We start from the raw sequence: 16,772 nt of genomic DNA on the forward strand, positions 1-16,772 counted from the left end.
AAATAATCTCTGAAATTGCCTCATAAGTCGACACACTACACCCTTTCGAACGCTGTTTTATTTTAAAATTACTATTGCTATAACAGGGATATTTACATAATTCTTATTCTGTATATTTACCTTGGAAACGTATCGCATTCAAAATCCTTGAAATCTCTTCACTGCCATCTGCGATATCGCATCCGTGTCTATTGCGTAGTCCGGGTATCTATAATTTACGTAATTCGTGATGCAACGATTTTGGCACCTGGCAGACGCCTTGGCTTGTGACAGGCATCGACATACTTCAAATAATAACGGTGATATTGATCCGTACTTATCCTAAATCGGACATAATTTAGTTTATGAAAACAAGGGCTGATATGACGAAATTTCGTTAAAGCTTAATAAAAGACTGAATAAAAAGTATTAGGTTATGCCAAATCTTCCTTAGTTCCTACGGTTATGTCTTTTAGGTTATGTTATTTTGATAAGAAAATATTTTATCGTGGCCTGAATGCACGCATACCGAGTACAGTTACGCAAATCTGGTTCGACTAAATCGTGCAAACGAAACAGCAATTTGGAGTAAGTACAGTATGAGAATTTGCTCAGTACACAATATTAATCCAAAAAGTCTCTTATAGTCAGTATTGGCATTCTGTATCATAAACCCAACATTGAAACGAGTCTTTGGCCTTAAGTAGTTCTACAACAAATGTGAACAAGATTTTCTAACTATTTTCACTGATTTATTTTCAAGAAGAATCATGGTTAAGCTCATGGCCATATCGATGAAGCTTTCCCTTTCCATAAGAAAAGATCGGCAAGTTTGATTTTACAAGTTTCCTCGTTACTTGAAGTCATGGATTATGAATATATACCATTCCAGAGGGAGAAAGATATTCATAATAAATGTTGCGGGGGAAAGTTTTGGTGCATCAAGGCAAGTTTTCGTTCACTACATGTCATTTGAAACTGTCAGTTTATTGATAACTCTATCGTTAGACTGAACGAATAAAGTCGTTAATTCAACTTCTTTTAACAAGCCCAATACTTATTTCAGGATATATGTGGAATTATTTGTGCTATATTAACATGGCTATTGATAATTTATGCAGAGTTTGTAGTGATGGCGGTCATCCTTATTCCAAGCGTAAATACACTTTACGCTACTTTTAACATGGCCATATTTCAGTCATTAGCTATTTTGGCATTCGCTTCTCACCTTAAGACAATGTTTACAGATCCGGTACGTTACCTGCGTTCCCCCTTCCTAACAATTCGAAGATTTGAATGATGCAACTAATTTCGTGTTTCATTTATTTTTCTGGCCTGCAGGGTGCTGTTCCAAAAGGAAACGCAACCAAGGAGATGATTCAACAAATGGGATTCCGAGAGGGCCAAGTTATATTCAAATGCCCAAAGTGTTGTTCCATCAAACCTGACAGAGCTCATCATTGTTCCGTTTGTCAAAGGTACCGTGCTATTCAATTCCAAGATTGCAATAATAAATATAGATCTCTGTCCAACAGAGATATTCCATTTCTAATGTTCTGAGGCTTATGCAGATTGTTCTAAGATTTTTTCTTCAATTCTTATCAGGTGTATCAGGAAGATGGACCATCATTGCCCTTGGGTTAATAATTGCGTAGGGGAAAATAATCAGAAATACTTTGTACTTTTTACTGTAAGTATTCTGCCTTTTCTTTGCTACCAAAGCTATTCCCTTAATAATTTCTGAGGAAATAAGGAACAGCAACAAACAAGAAATTATCAATAATTATGACCCACCTTTCGACTTGCCTAATAGATGTTTGAATTTTTCAGTTTTATATTGCTGGCATATCATTGCAGTCTCTATTCTTGTGCGTTCAACAGTTTACCACTTGCGTTAGACAAGAATGGAGAGAATGTTCAACATTCAGTCCTCCCGCAACAGTTGTGTTACTTTTATTTCTAACGTTTGAAGCTCTACTCTTTGCTATTTTCACTGCAGTAATGCTGGGCACTCAACTACAAGCAATTTGGAATGATGAGACGGTAATCTAAATTCAAAATTTGGCAATTTAAGGATTTACCAAATTGTGATAGATCAAATCCAATGGTTTTTATTGTAGGGAATTGAACAACTCAAAAAGGAAGAAGCTCGTTGGGTTCGAAACAGTCGATGGAAGTCCATCCAAGCTGTATTTGGAAGATTTTCTATTGCCTGGTTCTCACCTTTTACGTCACCGCCAAATGCCAAGACAAAACTCGACTCTTATTTATATTCTGTATAAGTTATTTATAAATATATAAACATATATATTTATATACATATATAACTAACACTCTAAGCATTGAACCAAATTTTTATCCTACTATTCCTATACATTCGTAATTCAGCTTGAAGCACCAATATGAATTAACAGACTGTGTTGACTTTACGGATACGTATACACAATATTTATTCAATTATAACTCTTCATACACGGTCTTTATCTGATAAAACCAGATACAAATAACCTGCCGAAAACAAAAGCAACAGATCATTATGCAGTTCAGAAGAGCAGATCGGTGTGTTAAAAGATTATGGCAAGGCGTAATAGTTTGACATATATTTAATTTCAGTGTTTTGAAACCGTCATAATTTTAGCAAAAGCTAGTGGAGCAATGGGTAAGGGCGCTGAAAATTTTGTAGTGCAAAATTGATTAGTAGTTAAAAACCTCAAATTTACTGGTCTTTCGGTGAAAAGTTGAACAACTTAAACACAGAAGCAGTTGAAGCGAATTGTTTTACAATGGATACTATAGAAAATTGACTCGCTCTACAGATGATCATTTGATTTTGTTTCTAGTGCAATTTTGAACCTTCGTGGTAAATCTCAGCACGCATGCTGCTTTTGCCGCACGATATTAGCAACAGACCCATATTCTAACAAACAATTTGTGTCTGTAAAGTTATTTACTACAGTACCTCGACTGGCATAAAGTAATCACAAACCGTTGGAAGAAGAGGTGAATCGTACATGTGAGACGCTAGTTTTGAAACAATCACACTTAAGTGATAAGAAGAAAAAAAAGGCAAAATGAGAAAGTAACTTTTTTATTTTTATCATCAGACTTGCGAATTTTTTGTTTGTTATCATCTATTTATTGTATTATTACAATCGTATTTTTATTAGAGGGGAAATAGGATGGACTAGATATTGCAATTCAATTTTTAAATTTGTTATTCGCGTAACCTATCTTAACTTAAGATGACATAACCTATGCTGACCTCTGCCGTAATAGCCGTAATAGTAAACTCGTAAACCAACAGTTCATAACCTATCGATGATCGGCCGCAAATTCAAACTTCATTGTCCCTGCTGCCTACCGTTGATTTTCTTCTGTCTGCCGTCAACTGAATTACTTAAATGGCAGATGAATGAACTTGATACGGTCGTCGCCGCTAGGTGCATTCTTGGAATTTGTACTACTCGACAGGTGCGCTGACAAGTGGAACCAATGCGGTAGCAGGTACAGATGGTTAGCAAGTGCTAATCCTATTAGTAGACAACCTGGAGCGGGTGAACCTAATCCAGTATAATATGCCGGGCCCCTGTTAGAAGGCTCTCGGCTATCCAATATACTAGTACGTAAGTTGGGTGGCCTTTCCACAGCGCGTTAGGCGCATCAGTCGATTCATTTGGGTTGAAACTAATGGATACTCTGATCGGAAAGAATACAAACAGAAGGAAAACCAATTGAAAATAATTAATTGAGTTGTTTAATACTTTGACCACTTATTTTGATTGACAATTAAAAATTATCAATGATTTCCATAGGCTAATCTTAGTCGAACAAATTAGAGTGGGTAAAACTGATCCGGTATACCGTGTACCAGAGCCCTTGTTACATGGTTCTCAAGCCATCAGATATGCCAGTACGTATGTTGGGTGGCCTATCAACAACGCAGTAGGCGCATACACAAAATGCATTTTACTGAAAACGGGTGGATGCCGATCGGAAAGAATAGAATCAGCAGCAAAACCAATTTCAAATACCTAATTGAGTTGTTTAATACAAAAACCAGATATTTTAATTAACAATTAAGAAGTTATCAACGGTGTGGATTTATTTTCAAATCCATGACCAAATGTATAAAACGAATGCCAATATGAATCGTATCTTTTGGTCTATCTCAAAAGAAGTAAATCTTTTGATTTTGAACAAAAACTTCGTAGGATTAACAACTGAGGAAATATGGAGGAAAAAAGGTGATATTTATTTATTTTATTCCAGAATACATAGATAATAGTAACAATGTAATATCATACATAATATATCGTATTCTGCAGAAGTGCGTTTGCACCTGTACGCAGGCCGATACATATACTATACTTACAGACTATATAATACCTAGTTTATACAACATTTTGAATATTCTCCTTCAGTATACACTGACACCCGAACATTTGTAACGAAATAAAAGATTATTGAATAAACTGATACTGAACTGACACTGTACTTCTGTAGCTACGAATTTGTAATTTCTCTTTCCCACCTCTGCAATACCCTGATGCCAATTTCACGTATTTCGGCCGTTCCTTCTGATCCGTTATTCGTAGCGAGTTGGGACAGCGCCCAATCGATTCCTGTGGCAAAATTACGTCGGAATAGTGCATGAAAGAATTTATTCCAGCACTTTTCAAAATCGCGTGAATTTTCGCCAAAAAATGCAAAGGGGTTAGCCTTACTTTTTTCTTCATTTTTGGAGCCGAAAACTTTTGGTCTTAGATGCGATTTGTATGACCCTTTTCTGACTAATTGAACCACTAGAAACTCAGAAAGTGCAGCGAAAAGAGCGTAAGACCAACGGCACAGAACTTACGACGAAAAGATCACCAGGTGAAAAATGTCAAAACACAGGTTCTCGTTTTTTGGATGTAACTCTTGTTCCGTTGATCGCAGCCGATTGGAACAGCGTCCAATCGATTTCTCTGGCAAGATTACGTCGGAATAGTGCCACGAAGAATTTGTTCCAGCACTTTTAAAAATCGCCAAAATTTTCGCCAAAAATACAAAGGGGTTAGCTTTACTTTTTTCTTCATTTTTGGAGCCGAAAACTTTTTGTCTCAGATGCGATTTGTACGACCATTTTCCGACTAATTGGACCCCCAGGAGCTCAGAAAACGCAGCGAAAAGAGCGTGGGATCAACAGGAGAGAAATTACGAAGGAAAAAACACCTGCTGAAAAATGTCAAAAACACAGCTTTTGGTTTTTTGGCTGTAACTTTTGATCCGTTGCTCGCAGCGTGTTCGGACCGCTCCCAATCGGTTCATCTCGCAAAATTACGTCGGAATAGTGCCAGGAAGAATTTATTCCAGCGCTTTTCAAAATCACGAAAATTTTCGCCAAAAATGCAAAGGCCTTACTTGATTTTGGGAGCCGAAAATTTTTGGTCTCAGATTCGATTTAAACGACTCTTTCCTGATTAATTGGACCCCCAGGAACTCAGAAAACGCAGCGAAAAGAGCGTGGGATCAACAGGGGAGAAATTACGAAGGAAAAAGCACCCGCTGAAAAATGTCAAAAACACAGCTTCTGGTTTTTTGGCTGTAACTTTTGATCCGTTGCTCGCAGCCGATTGGGACAGCGTCCAATCGATTTCTCTGGCAAGATTACGTCGGAATAGTGCCACGAAGAATTTATTCCAGCGCTTTTAAAAATCGCCAAAATTTTCGCCAAAAATGCAAAGGGGTTAGCCTTACTTTTTTCTTCATTTTTCGACCAAAAAATTTTTGGTCTCCGATTCGATTTGTATGATCCTTTTCTGACTAATTGGATCCCCAGGAACTCAGAAAACGCAGCGAAAAGAGCGTGGGATCAACAGGACAGAAATTACGAAGGAAATCTTTCATTTTTCGGCTGTAACTTTCGATGCGTTGATCGCAGCGTATTGGGACTGCGCCCAATCGATTTATCTCGCAAAATTACGAAATAGTGCATGAAAGAATTCATTCCAACACTTTTCAAAATCGCGAAAATTTTCGCCAAAAATGCAACGCCTTACTTTTTTTTGGAGAAAAAAATTTTTCGTCTCAGAATTGCGTAGATCCAACAGCAGAGGAACTAGTATATGGTGTATCATATCAAATGTCAGGGACAAAACGTTTGACATACAGATATTTAGACCGACATTTTTCTCAAAACCTCTTTGTTGAATTCTAGAGGTTCAAAAACGTAAAAATTCGATTGAACCTAGAAAAAGCGACTTTCGACTGAAACGAATACTTTTCAGACATCACCAAAAGTGATGAATAGTAAAAAATGCAAAGTGGATTTGTCCAACGTTTTCATCAATGTTTGGATATTACGAACTTTTGTTTAAATAAAACCGATTCCCAGAACCAATCTTAGTAGCTGGTTCTTTATGAACTCAAAGACCATCTGCCATAAACGTACGATGCTTCATTCTCCGAATATTAACCAGAAAACCATATTTTTCTCTACGTTTACCGAGAAAAACCGAGGATTTCTCATGATCCAATAAACTTGTCCATCTGCGATTCTCAACATCTTTCTGTCGAGATGATGTCTAATACTTCTGCTTGTTGATCAGTGCGATATGTATGTACATCATGAGTGCCAAGAAGCGAAAGTATTATATTTCACATCTGTAAACCGGACGCATTTCCTGCTGAATGAAATAATTTTTGAATATGTGATCACTTTTCTCACTTCCATTCCATTCTCTATTTTTATTCAAAGTGTTTTTTACAGTTCTGCAATCATTTATGGCATTCTCTCACTCCGCTGCACTTGATCGTCAAACTGGGTTTGAACGAATGCCCTACCTCTCCATCGCTGCTCTATATTGAGAACAAGCGATTGCGGGAATGTGTACTCCCCTTCACATCTGATAGTTTTCAGCACGAGGTAGCCAGAGAAGTGGGCAGGCCGGCAGGCGGTATCAGCTTTCACTTTTCCTCGATCGTTCGGCGACTTTAACTGCCTTCGCAAGTGAACCTGCTTGATACGTAACGATTGAATTTTTACGCTCAGCAGCTGAGCCCAAAGCTGGCCTTGCAACTTATAACCTCACCAGTTTACCGTGAATATCCTGTTCGTCAAAATATCATCGTGCATTGTGTTTGACTGTTTTGTAATTGTTTAGTGAATGTGTTAGGTTACATATCATATAGTCTTTTACCGAGTTTCACGTATACTCCAGTGTCTTCCTTTGGGCAGCTCAACCATGATCAATCACGTATCATTTAATGTAGGTATCACAGTAACGTTTAACGGTACATTCCATTAAGAATGATTTTATTCACGAGTTTGCTCAAGATTTGAATAATCGCAGATGGTTATGTTGCTCTTCACGGCGATGGTCTCTGCCTATGATCCTCAGGACGATTCGTTGAAAGACATTTTGCTCCCAGAAGGTCAGTTTGAGGCTTTCTACCTCAGAGGAACCCAGAACGATGAACAAGGAGCTGCGAGGCCGCCTCATCTTCACGGTTCCTTCAATCAGTACCGAAACCCGGCTCTTGTTGGTGTCCAAAACGGTGCAGCGTACGGCTTCAGGTTCGACGGAAAGCGGCGGTTCAATTTTGACTAATTTAAATGATAAATATTAGTTCTCTTATAAACATGTTACTCGCAATGTAAGAAACGAAAGATACACATACGTTCATACACACCCAGGCACCAAAAAATTTTACCAATTGTTGTAATCCCACACTCCGTATTTAATACTCCCTCCATACAATCAATAACCAATCTACAACCAGTCTGATCGAAAATAGACTGATCCTAGGATCGAGACGAGCATCTCGTACAATCTGAGGAGAAATGGAAACTTCAACTTTCATCCGGTCGATGAACTTCTCTTTTTCCGATTCCTTTTATAGCAGCTCGGATGTGAGCGGGAATACTTGCATTTTCTAATCTACGTCGTCATTACTGCCGAGAGATTAACCGACTCTTTCTACCATGTAATTACAGCGTATGTACTCTATGGCAATTGTTCCACCATTGTCTGCAGCGGACTTACAATCAGTAGCGACTTGTTTTGCCTGTTTTACGGTAAGCGAACTCCATCAACTGTTAAACGAACATAATTATAGTCGGGTGAGAGAAATCCAATTCGAATCTCCTCATTATAAAACAGTTCTATATTTGATCATACTAATCAATTGAAATAAAAATTAATGCAATATTGGCCATAGAATGAAAATTTATAGACAGGACTGACGGGTTAATCATCTATCGATTTAATGTACACTTTATTTCAAAATTACAAAGATTTCAAAAGATTTTAAGGAATTCAAATGATTTCGAACGATTTCAAAGGATTTCAAAACATTACAAGTGACTTTTTGGCATTTCAATGGATTTTTTCTATGGAAAAATTCAGAGATTTCAGAAGATGGCAAAGATTTCAAGCGATATCATAAGATTTCCAAGAATTCAGAAGATTTCAATAGATCTCAAAAAATTTCAAGTTGAAATTTCCGGAAAATTGTACACCATATTCCTCGAGTGACTAACTCCTCTGACGAGACTACGGGATTGCATCCCGAGCTCTTCGATACCTCAACAGATGTCTTCATTAGACATCAATTTAACAAGTCTCGCACGTACCCTGGACTCCAACACTTATAGATATAGTCGCTACTTCCGCTCTCCACAAGTAGCTTAGCTCCCGATGATGCGTGCGACAGTTTTTCACCTCGTCCCTTGTTAGGCGGTAAGAAGCGTGTATGCACATACATACATGTCAGGCATGCTACTGAGATCACGTTCTACGCTAGCGAAGTCGTTGGGAGGAACAGCGTTCTAACAAGTTTTCAGAGGAAACGGGAAACCAGATCTGTCTCGAGGCGAGTCCTGCATATCCAGTCAACAGATCAAGTTCAATTGAAGCCTTTAAATACACGGAGCAAAATCAAATCCCGCGATAGTTCCGTTTGCCAGATCATTCGCGAGTGACGTACCTAAATACGTAGCGTCTAGGATTGCAAGGTGTCATGAAGATCATCTTAATCCCAACGGTGAGAATTTCGCAAGCTTGAATCGTCTGATTTTCCGAAATTGATAAATTTTGCCAAGTGCCACTCTACCGTAAGGTGTATGCATAAAAATAAATAAAAAATGGTACGATAATTGGTAGCGACATCTAAATATACCTCCTTCAGGTTTTACGAGTATTTTTGTTTTTTTTTTATCGGCTTTTGTCACAAATTTTTCGAGTGGCAAGTTAAAAAAAAAATTATAAAATAAACCACCCAATTGAGCATGTGTAGGGGACTTTTTAGTGAAAATTCAATATGGATAATATCTTCCACAAATTCAATTATTAGTTGCGTGATGCTTAAGGAGTGCAATCAATTGCTTTACAAATTACAGTTCACGGCTGCCTTCCTCCTGTACTTGGTAATGGCGGAAAGAAATAGACCGTCAAGGTAAATGCCCGAAACCTTAAACTGTCGCGAAACGATCCTTGACACTTTACGCTTCTAGCCGTTGCTATAATTTTCATGATTCATCGTAGACTGACTGAGGTATCGGTTGGAACTCAAACAGAGCGTGACGAAGGGCGGATCTTCGTTCCGAGAGATGGAAATCCGATGAATTTGCGAAGGCATCCAAGGACATTCAGAGCTACGAGGAGTTCACGAAATCCGAGGATTCCTGGTACCTTGAGACAAGGAAGGCCTTTCGCCCTAAGTGGCGGATCCTCTCAGACACCAAAACGATCTTTCGTCGGGAAACCCGAACACGTACGTAGATCACTCGTCCGCGGACCCAATAAGTTTAACGCTGTACTTCTGGAGCCAGCCTTCCACCTGGCACCAACGAAAGGATTGTTGAGCCACACGTTTGGTAAACGCCACGAATCATTGGGACCATTGATTGGTCCCCTCAAACTGTTAGGGATTGGTGAAGAAGTTTACGTCCGCTTGTTGGAGCCGTCGGATAACGAAGGTGCAGATCACGTGACGGTGCACCTCCTTATCGCAAGGAAAACCACGGAAATCTTGAACGAAATTCAGGACAGCACGGACTTCGAAGATCCTCGTAATCTGGAACCGTCGTTCTCTTATCCTGAGAAAGCGCAATTTCAAAAATTTTCGACCTTTGCTACCATTCGACCGAGAAGACCGATGGACTCCAGCTTAATGACCTTCAACGGAAGGCCGCTCTTGGACCATCCTCGTGGTCGTCACGGCAATACACCTACTTTCAAGGTCGAGTCTCCCTATTTCGTCAGGAATGAAAACCACCCTATGGTTCCTAAACACAACATCCAGAGTCTTAAAAACATTCGGCCAACAGAGTTCGATATTCGACCTGCGGAGCACCTCGTCGCGCCAAATCATGACAAGCTTCCGGTCGCTCGATGGCCGGTCGAGAATCTGATTGATCTACCGATTTATCCTCCTCTGTCTTTTGGGAAACCAAAACAAGTCGCTGGCGATGGATGCGAAGTCATGGCTTCCCCAGTCAACACGGGAGTCGCGGATGGCGGAAAACAGTCTGATTCAGCGAATCGCACGTCTGTGCAGCTTCGTGATAATTCTGCTTCCGGTGAAGTGAAACAACGATCGGTTAACCTTTCGATGAATCGTGAAGAGGAAACGAAGATTCGTCGAAGATTTATCGAACCTGTCTTCATGGACAAGATTCCATCACGTCATCTTGTTTTTGATCGTCACGTTTCGTCACCGATTTCAATGCTCAGGATCGCGGACACTGCGGAAGATCATTTCATGATGGCGGCGGTCCCGAACGAGGAAGAATGGAGAGGCCTGAAATAGCTGGGAACTTCTATTCGCTGACATTGAAAATAAACTCTGTACATGTACGTGATTATGATATATCGATTGATGTACTGACGATTGAAAGAGCAAATAAATTATTATACTCATGATGAGTGAATGACTTCACCGTGAATTTACTGTTATACATAGTTTTGGTATTACTGTTATAGGTAACAGCAAGAATTTGTGGATAATAAACAGTTTCAAGATAATTCACCAATCTTCCTTTCAACTGACAATTTCGCAATTATATGTTTACCATTCCGTATCTCAAGCGTGTTAGGCAAACATCAGTTTCCCTTTCATCGTTAGAAAATCGCGCCTCGAGCAACGATCGAGCTTCTGAGTCGTGTCGCCGATCTCGTTATAGAGTTGCATCGATGTGATCGAAACGAGGAGTTTCACTTTCGATCCTTCCTCGCCGGCTTTTCTATGGGGCAACGCTCGATAAAGTGGCAGAAAACGAGTGGCTGTCACAATCTTGTGGACTTAACAGGCAATCCAACAAAGCTAGCCTCGAATCACGCAATAATGATCATCGCGCTGCGGTTTGTCAAACGTTTATTGTACTGACATGTAAGTAAGCGAATGGCCCCTCCTCGCAATCATGCTTTCCACGCCATGCGGCTGCAGCTGCAGATTTCACCGGTAATCGCCGATAAGCATGACCAGACATAAAACGATCTCGGGCAATCGTAACGGTCACTGTCAATGGCGCTTTCCTTCGCTCTTACAACAAGAAAGGTATCCCAGACCGATCTCTCCGGTATGATTTATTTTGTAATAAGTTATAGTAGACTAAAAACTAAGCGACACGTATTTTTTTTTCATCCACTATTAAACACTTTAAGAGGGGTGAAACCACCCTCCAAAGTAAGGCATGTCAAGGATCGATTTGGCAGTTTCACCCACAAGAACATAACATTTTTCAACCAGTTTAACTGGAAAAGTTCTCATGATGAGATATGAAATATGTAATTTTCTCAGTTAGAAAAACAAAAATTAATTAATGCTTTGAAAGGCGGTTCCACCCCCCCCCTGTGTTTAATGACGGATGAAAAAGAATACGTGTCGCTTAGTTTTTAGTCTACTATAACATGTTACAAAAGAAATCAAATCGGAGAGATCGTCCTGGGATACCTTCCTTGTTAGTTTCTGCTGGTCAGCAAAGCTTGAAGCGATTTCTGATAAGAGTAATTAAATCAACTTCGACAGTTTGAATCCACTTCGAAGGTGGGTTTACCACCGTTCCACGAGTAAGCCGCGTTATCAATTGATCTTTCGTCTTTCTGCCCTGTGCATTCGTTACTTAGCATACGCATCGTGTTTCTTCTTGCGTGACTTTTCGTTGCGTTATTTTCCAATCATCTGCACTGGGCTTGGAGGCTACGCCAAACGGCTTGGGCGGGGCATCGAACGCATATTAAACCGCAAAGAAAGATCTGCCTGGCTAGCCAGAGAGACGTATATAATGCAAGAAGATACCACAATTTTTCCAGTAACACTCCGATCCGACGTCTTACTCAATTTACTCACTTTCCCGTTGGCAGTTTGCGCAGTTATTCCGCAACGAGCATAAACGTATTAGCGCACTTTTACTGCCACAATGAATCGCAAGGTCTTGGTAAGTCGTGGAATATTCTTGCATGTCTACTACGTGTACGGCATACCATGCATACAAGTGTCGTGAAATCGGAACTTGACGGTTGAACAATTTTCGAGGCACAAAATTATACTCCCAGCGGTAAAGGACCCCGCAGAATCCATATGGAAATTGGCTCTCGACCGAATTGGCTGGATTTTCAGTATATTATAGAACATATCCACCCTATCAAAAGTTTTCACGGACACAAGTCCCGGAGAGCAGAAGTTTCGAAGCTACAAGCTTCGGAAGAAGGTGTCCACATTTTTTTATATTTATGGATATCGTGATTTTCCATGAATTACGAAGTTTCAAGGGGAGTTGAAATCAAACAAATCACTTAGAAAACTGCGCGGTTAATTCTCAAAGAGAGGCAGGAGACTGTGATTGATTCCATCGACGCATTGATTCCGTCCACGAACTCGCCGGTTTACCGAAAGGAGGTGCAACGTCGAATTTCGCCTGAGGAACCAGACTCTCAGACTCTTGTAATAATCGACTTGTCCTGTTTTTCACTCGTATGCGGAGTCTCTGCGAATCGACTGCGTATATAGTTTTTGAGTGATATATTTCATTTCAAGTCTCCCCTTGAAGCTTTGTATTTGGTAATACTCGCGTAATCCATGGATATCAAAAAATCTATACGCCCCCTTCTGAAGCCTGCATCTCGGAAGCAAGTGACTTTTGGGACTTGTGTCCGTGAAAACATTTCACCGGGAGGACATGTACTATAACATACTGTAAATCCAGAGCCAATTTCCATAATGATTCTGCGGGGCCCTTTCAATTCAGTTTTGATGTCGTCCTATTTCTTCCACAGTACGTCTTGCAATTGGTGCTACTGCTGAGCGTGAGTTTCCTCGATATTTCCACTGAAGCGTAAGAATGTTTTTCTAGAACGATTTTTAGTTTCGAGTATTTTCGTCGACTCGAAATAATTGTGATCGTGAATTGACTTTCAGGAAGAAAGTGATCATCAACGTACCTTACCGAGTGAAGAACGTGAAGCACACACACACCATCTACAAAATCATCCCCCATTACCACAAAAGCAAAGGTCACAGCCACGGCCACAGTCACAGTCACGAGCATGAGCACGAACAGGAGGGTGAAAACTTTGAGTACTATCGATAACTCGAAGTATGAAATTATCGTTATTTCATTTCTCCCTTTTGATAAAATGTAATTCTGACCCTGTGACTGTTATGCACGTTTTATAATTAAGCCAATAAAAGTATGCTTTACTGCTTTACATCCAGTTTAATACCTACCTTGATTTGCCCATTACGAGTAGAGTCAAGTACCGATGCCACAGCGGAAGAGAACCCCGAAGCGGAACAAGGCCAATGGTAATGATCTCGGTTTGTCTCCATGGTGGAAAATTCACATTGTTTGCGATACGCTGTAAAACGGGGGGCCAGAAGCTGAGAGGGCTACTAATTGTCATGCGGAAGAACCTCCCATCAGGTTTAGGGTCAGTGACTTTTTCGGTTACGGTCGTTTCAGGACATTGATCCGGGATTACTTCCGTACCTATCTCACGATCAGCGCTCGAAATCTAGTCATAACATTAAATGGTGTCGTTTGCTTGGTGGCCCTTACGAACCTGGGATACAGAATGAAATTCAAAGGAAAGATGGTGGGGTTTAAGATAAGCGAGGAACTGTTTTCACAAAGAAAATGGCTTAGATTGCGGTCTCTCTTGTAAAAGTATTGATAATCCAAAGCTTTCACTTGTTATTAGTTCAGTAGTGATTGACGCTCGAATACAACGTCGCTCAGCATTGTTGTTGGCCATCCCGTTATTGATAAGTTGATGACCTTAATTGAATCAGTTTCTCTTTTACCTAGATGAATTTTATTACACTCGGGGAAAACTGAAGTGTCGTTCGTGCTCGTCAATTTTTTACCCGACGGCAAACTTTTGCAAGCCAACTTGAATACGCATGCTTTCCGGTGTGATTTGATAACCGCAAACGCATTGTTTGGATAGATTTATAGTTTTTACTTGACGGGGTCTCAGTTTCTAAGGCTAAGGACAAGTTTCACGCCTATCAGAACGGTGACGACCGATCAATCGAAAGACCAGAGATGCCACGGCGAAAGCGTTCGGCATGACTTCTCATCGTTTATATCCTGGAACAAAGGCGGGGCAAAAAGTTTAAGAGGCGTTTAAAAAATACGGCTTATAAACGAGACGAATAACAAGATCCTTCTCAAACTGATCTTGGTCGTTGCAACCTGCGCATATCCAAGCTTCACCAACTTCCTCGATTCTTCTGCTCCTCAACGGAAGTCCAACTAACATGGTAACGTAAGGCCTGCATTTTAAGCGACATGACCATAAGTCTTAGTCAACTCAAGTATACCTACCCAGTATCAAAATGATCACCGCACTCGTTACTCTATTTAATCACAGAGGATAACGGAGCTCGTGTTCCTGACAGTACTGAGCCAAGTCCTGGCTGGCGGAGGCGGTGGAAAGCACCAGTAGGTATTCGACGAGCGGTAATAACACAGGTCTGCCAAAAAAATATTATTTTTTTTTAGCTGCATGGCATGTTTTTGGTAAATATTAAGTTCTTGAGTGTACTGAATCCAAAAATTACTTCCATTTCCCTCCAACACGTACAGTATTCTTGCAAAATACAAGGTGTTTGCATAAAAAACACCATAACAATAATGAAAAACACCGCCATTTCATTACAATGAACTGAATAATGTTGCTTTTAAAATTAAACAAACGATTTCTTTACGAAATGTATTTGACATTCCGTGTTCATTCTTTTAGCCTACGAAACCTTTTCTTCTTCTCTTTGATACACCTCCGAATACGCTGCCGCTTTTCATTTTTTATTTCCCTGTTTGTATTTATTCTCGAGTCTCGCTCTAATACATATTAAATGGAAGTAAGAAGTCGCTTTTGCATAGTATTTTTCGAATCAAGAATAGGATACCAGATTTCGAGTGAAACGGGAGTTTCACTCTAAATGAAACTACAAACACGGGTGGAAGAAAACACCAAACGTGATGGAACTTTTTGAATATTCTTCCCTGTTGCAGTGAGTGAAAATCTATAAGAAACAGCATAAAAAACCTGTGCAATTTTTTGGTTGCAGACCTGTGTAATTGAACAGTAGTTCACTAACAGTGTAAAACATAGTAAAAATTTTCCCCATTCAGCATGCACTTCAAAATCCACGTACCGGACATCATCAAGCACCACATTCACACGAAGACGGTATTCGTCCACGTGCACCACGGCGGTGGAAAGAAAAAGATGGTCCCAAAGAAGAAGGAAACGCACCACCACGAGTCGGGTCACCACGAGGATTGGAATTCCTGGAGTTCGTACGACGTTCACGGAGGTGGCAAGGGGCACCAGCAGCACGTCGAAACGCCGGACCAAGGCTACGGTTACCCGTCAGGTCCACAGGTGGAAGAATTCCACGGACATCCAGTCCCGCCCCGGGAAGAGACGCCGGGAATGCAGAACGGCGGAGTCGTCGGCTACTCGTACCCACCGCAATACGGGATGCACCCTGGCCTTGGGGAGTTTGGAAGCGTCGAAGAGGCCCCGCACAACGAGGTAAGGCCCTACAGGGACGACTACGAGGAAGGATACCGGAAGGGCTTGCACACTCAGACAGGCCACGTGCTCTCGGAGGAGCTGAAGAACTTCTACGACAACCAGTTCGAGGAGGGCGACGACGTCGCGCAGAGCGGACACAACGACGGGTACAAGATCTTCGAGGAGTCGGAGGATGCCGACGCTGCCGGTGAACACGGCGACGGCTACGTTTAGGCCATCGTGGTCTCATGATAAAGAAAAATCGCGTTCGAACTACTTCGACAAGCGAAAGTGGAGGACGGGAGTGATTAATGTCAAAAGAAAAGAGACGCAGGCGGTGATTGATTCAACGTCAAGATCAACTCGAATCGCAAAGTTTCTCCGTACCTGCAAATAATGATACTAGAGTAGCGTGTTTCTTTATTTCATTTTTTTTATGTTACACTATTTAACTAGGCTAACGACAAATTAGTTTCGTACTTCTTTTATACCTAACGTACATTTTTTATATTACCTTTCTATTATACCAACTTGCGGAACTACCGATCCGTAAATGTTTATGAGAGTCACTGCAAAGTGATCGTAAAACTGTAAATAAATTGGTAACACTGATCGGAACTGTACTCCAATTACATTCTTTTTTTTTTTTTTTTAATTTTTTAATATTTGACTTTTTACTCATACTTTCTAAAGAATTGCGCACTATCAACTGGCATTGTATATGTATATGTATATGTGGAAATCGGCAAGAACGATTGGTTTACATCAAATGTACCACGAGTG

General features: G+C 40.4%; 4 protein-coding genes across 7 annotated transcripts; all 4 read left to right on the forward strand.

The window, feature by feature from the left end:
- The first annotated feature begins 21 nt into the window (after nt 1-21).
- Nucleotides 22-2,318, forward strand: LOC124299076 (palmitoyltransferase ZDHHC3). Of its 4 annotated transcripts, none has more exons than XM_046751989.1 (7): nt 22-567; nt 743-925; nt 1,046-1,135; nt 1,321-1,457; nt 1,585-1,669; nt 1,810-2,022; nt 2,100-2,318. In XM_046751989.1, the coding sequence occupies exons 2-7, from the start codon at nt 845-847 to the stop codon at nt 2,259-2,261; spliced, it is 768 nt and encodes a 255-aa protein (XP_046607945.1). In that variant the 5' UTR covers nt 22-567; nt 743-844; the 3' UTR covers nt 2,262-2,318. The 4 variants fall into 4 exon arrangements, with proteins under 4 accessions (XP_046607945.1, XP_046607942.1, XP_046607944.1 ...); XM_046751986.1 differs by having other exon boundaries at nt 23-567; nt 1,046-1,231; XM_046751988.1 differs by having other exon boundaries at nt 23-567; nt 746-925; nt 1,046-1,231.
- A 4,569-nt stretch (nt 2,319-6,887) lies between these two features.
- Nucleotides 6,888-7,675, forward strand: LOC124297042 (uncharacterized). Its single transcript, XM_046747624.1, has 2 exons — nt 6,888-7,229; nt 7,314-7,675. The coding sequence occupies exons 1-2, from the start codon at nt 7,206-7,208 to the stop codon at nt 7,569-7,571; spliced, it is 282 nt and encodes a 93-aa protein (XP_046603580.1). The 5' UTR covers nt 6,888-7,205; the 3' UTR covers nt 7,572-7,675.
- A 1,164-nt stretch (nt 7,676-8,839) lies between these two features.
- On the forward strand, nt 8,840-10,858 carry LOC124297387 (uncharacterized). The gene is made up of 3 exons (XM_046748359.1): nt 8,840-9,006; nt 9,362-9,417; nt 9,507-10,858. Exons 1-3 carry the CDS (start codon nt 8,983-8,985, stop codon nt 10,771-10,773), a joined length of 1,347 nt encoding a protein of 448 aa, XP_046604315.1. The 5' UTR covers nt 8,840-8,982; the 3' UTR covers nt 10,774-10,858.
- A 3,791-nt stretch (nt 10,859-14,649) lies between these two features.
- Nucleotides 14,650-16,769, forward strand: LOC124298095 (uncharacterized). Its single transcript, XM_046749696.1, has 3 exons — nt 14,650-14,727; nt 14,838-14,908; nt 15,602-16,769. Exons 1-3 carry the CDS (start codon nt 14,725-14,727, stop codon nt 16,221-16,223), a joined length of 696 nt encoding a protein of 231 aa, XP_046605652.1. The 5' UTR covers nt 14,650-14,724; the 3' UTR covers nt 16,224-16,769.
- The last annotated feature ends 3 nt before the right edge of the window (nt 16,770-16,772 follow it).

This window comes from Neodiprion virginianus, chromosome 2, assembly GCF_021901495.1.
Source record: "Neodiprion virginianus isolate iyNeoVirg1 chromosome 2, iyNeoVirg1.1, whole genome shotgun sequence".
Taxonomy (NCBI): Eukaryota; Metazoa; Arthropoda; class Insecta; order Hymenoptera; family Diprionidae; genus Neodiprion; species Neodiprion virginianus.

Bases quoted from the DNA above. Each gene is read 5' to 3' on its own strand.
- LOC124298095 (XM_046749696.1), top strand. The intron at 14,909-15,601 runs GTAGGTATTCGA...TTCCCCATTCAG, and splicing joins GGAGGCGGTGGAAAGCACCA to CATGCACTTCAAAATCCACG.
- LOC124297042 (XM_046747624.1), top strand. From the start codon at position 7,206: ATGATCAATCACGTATCATTTAAT. The intron at 7,230-7,313 runs GTAGGTATCACA...GAATAATCGCAG, and splicing joins TCAATCACGTATCATTTAAT to ATGGTTATGTTGCTCTTCAC.
- LOC124297387 (XM_046748359.1), top strand. From the start codon at position 8,983: ATGAAGATCATCTTAATCCCAACG. The intron at 9,007-9,361 runs GTGAGAATTTCG...TACAAATTACAG, and splicing joins AGATCATCTTAATCCCAACG to TTCACGGCTGCCTTCCTCCT. The intron at 9,418-9,506 runs GTAAATGCCCGA...GATTCATCGTAG, and splicing joins GAAAGAAATAGACCGTCAAG to ACTGACTGAGGTATCGGTTG.
- LOC124299076 (XM_046751986.1), top strand. From the start codon at position 845: ATGGATTATGAATATATACCATTCCAGAGGGAGAAAGATATTCATAAT. The intron at 1,232-1,320 runs GTACGTTACCTG...TCTGGCCTGCAG, and splicing joins AGACAATGTTTACAGATCCG to GGTGCTGTTCCAAAAGGAAA. The intron at 1,670-1,809 runs GTAAGTATTCTG...TGAATTTTTCAG, and splicing joins AATACTTTGTACTTTTTACT to TTTTATATTGCTGGCATATC.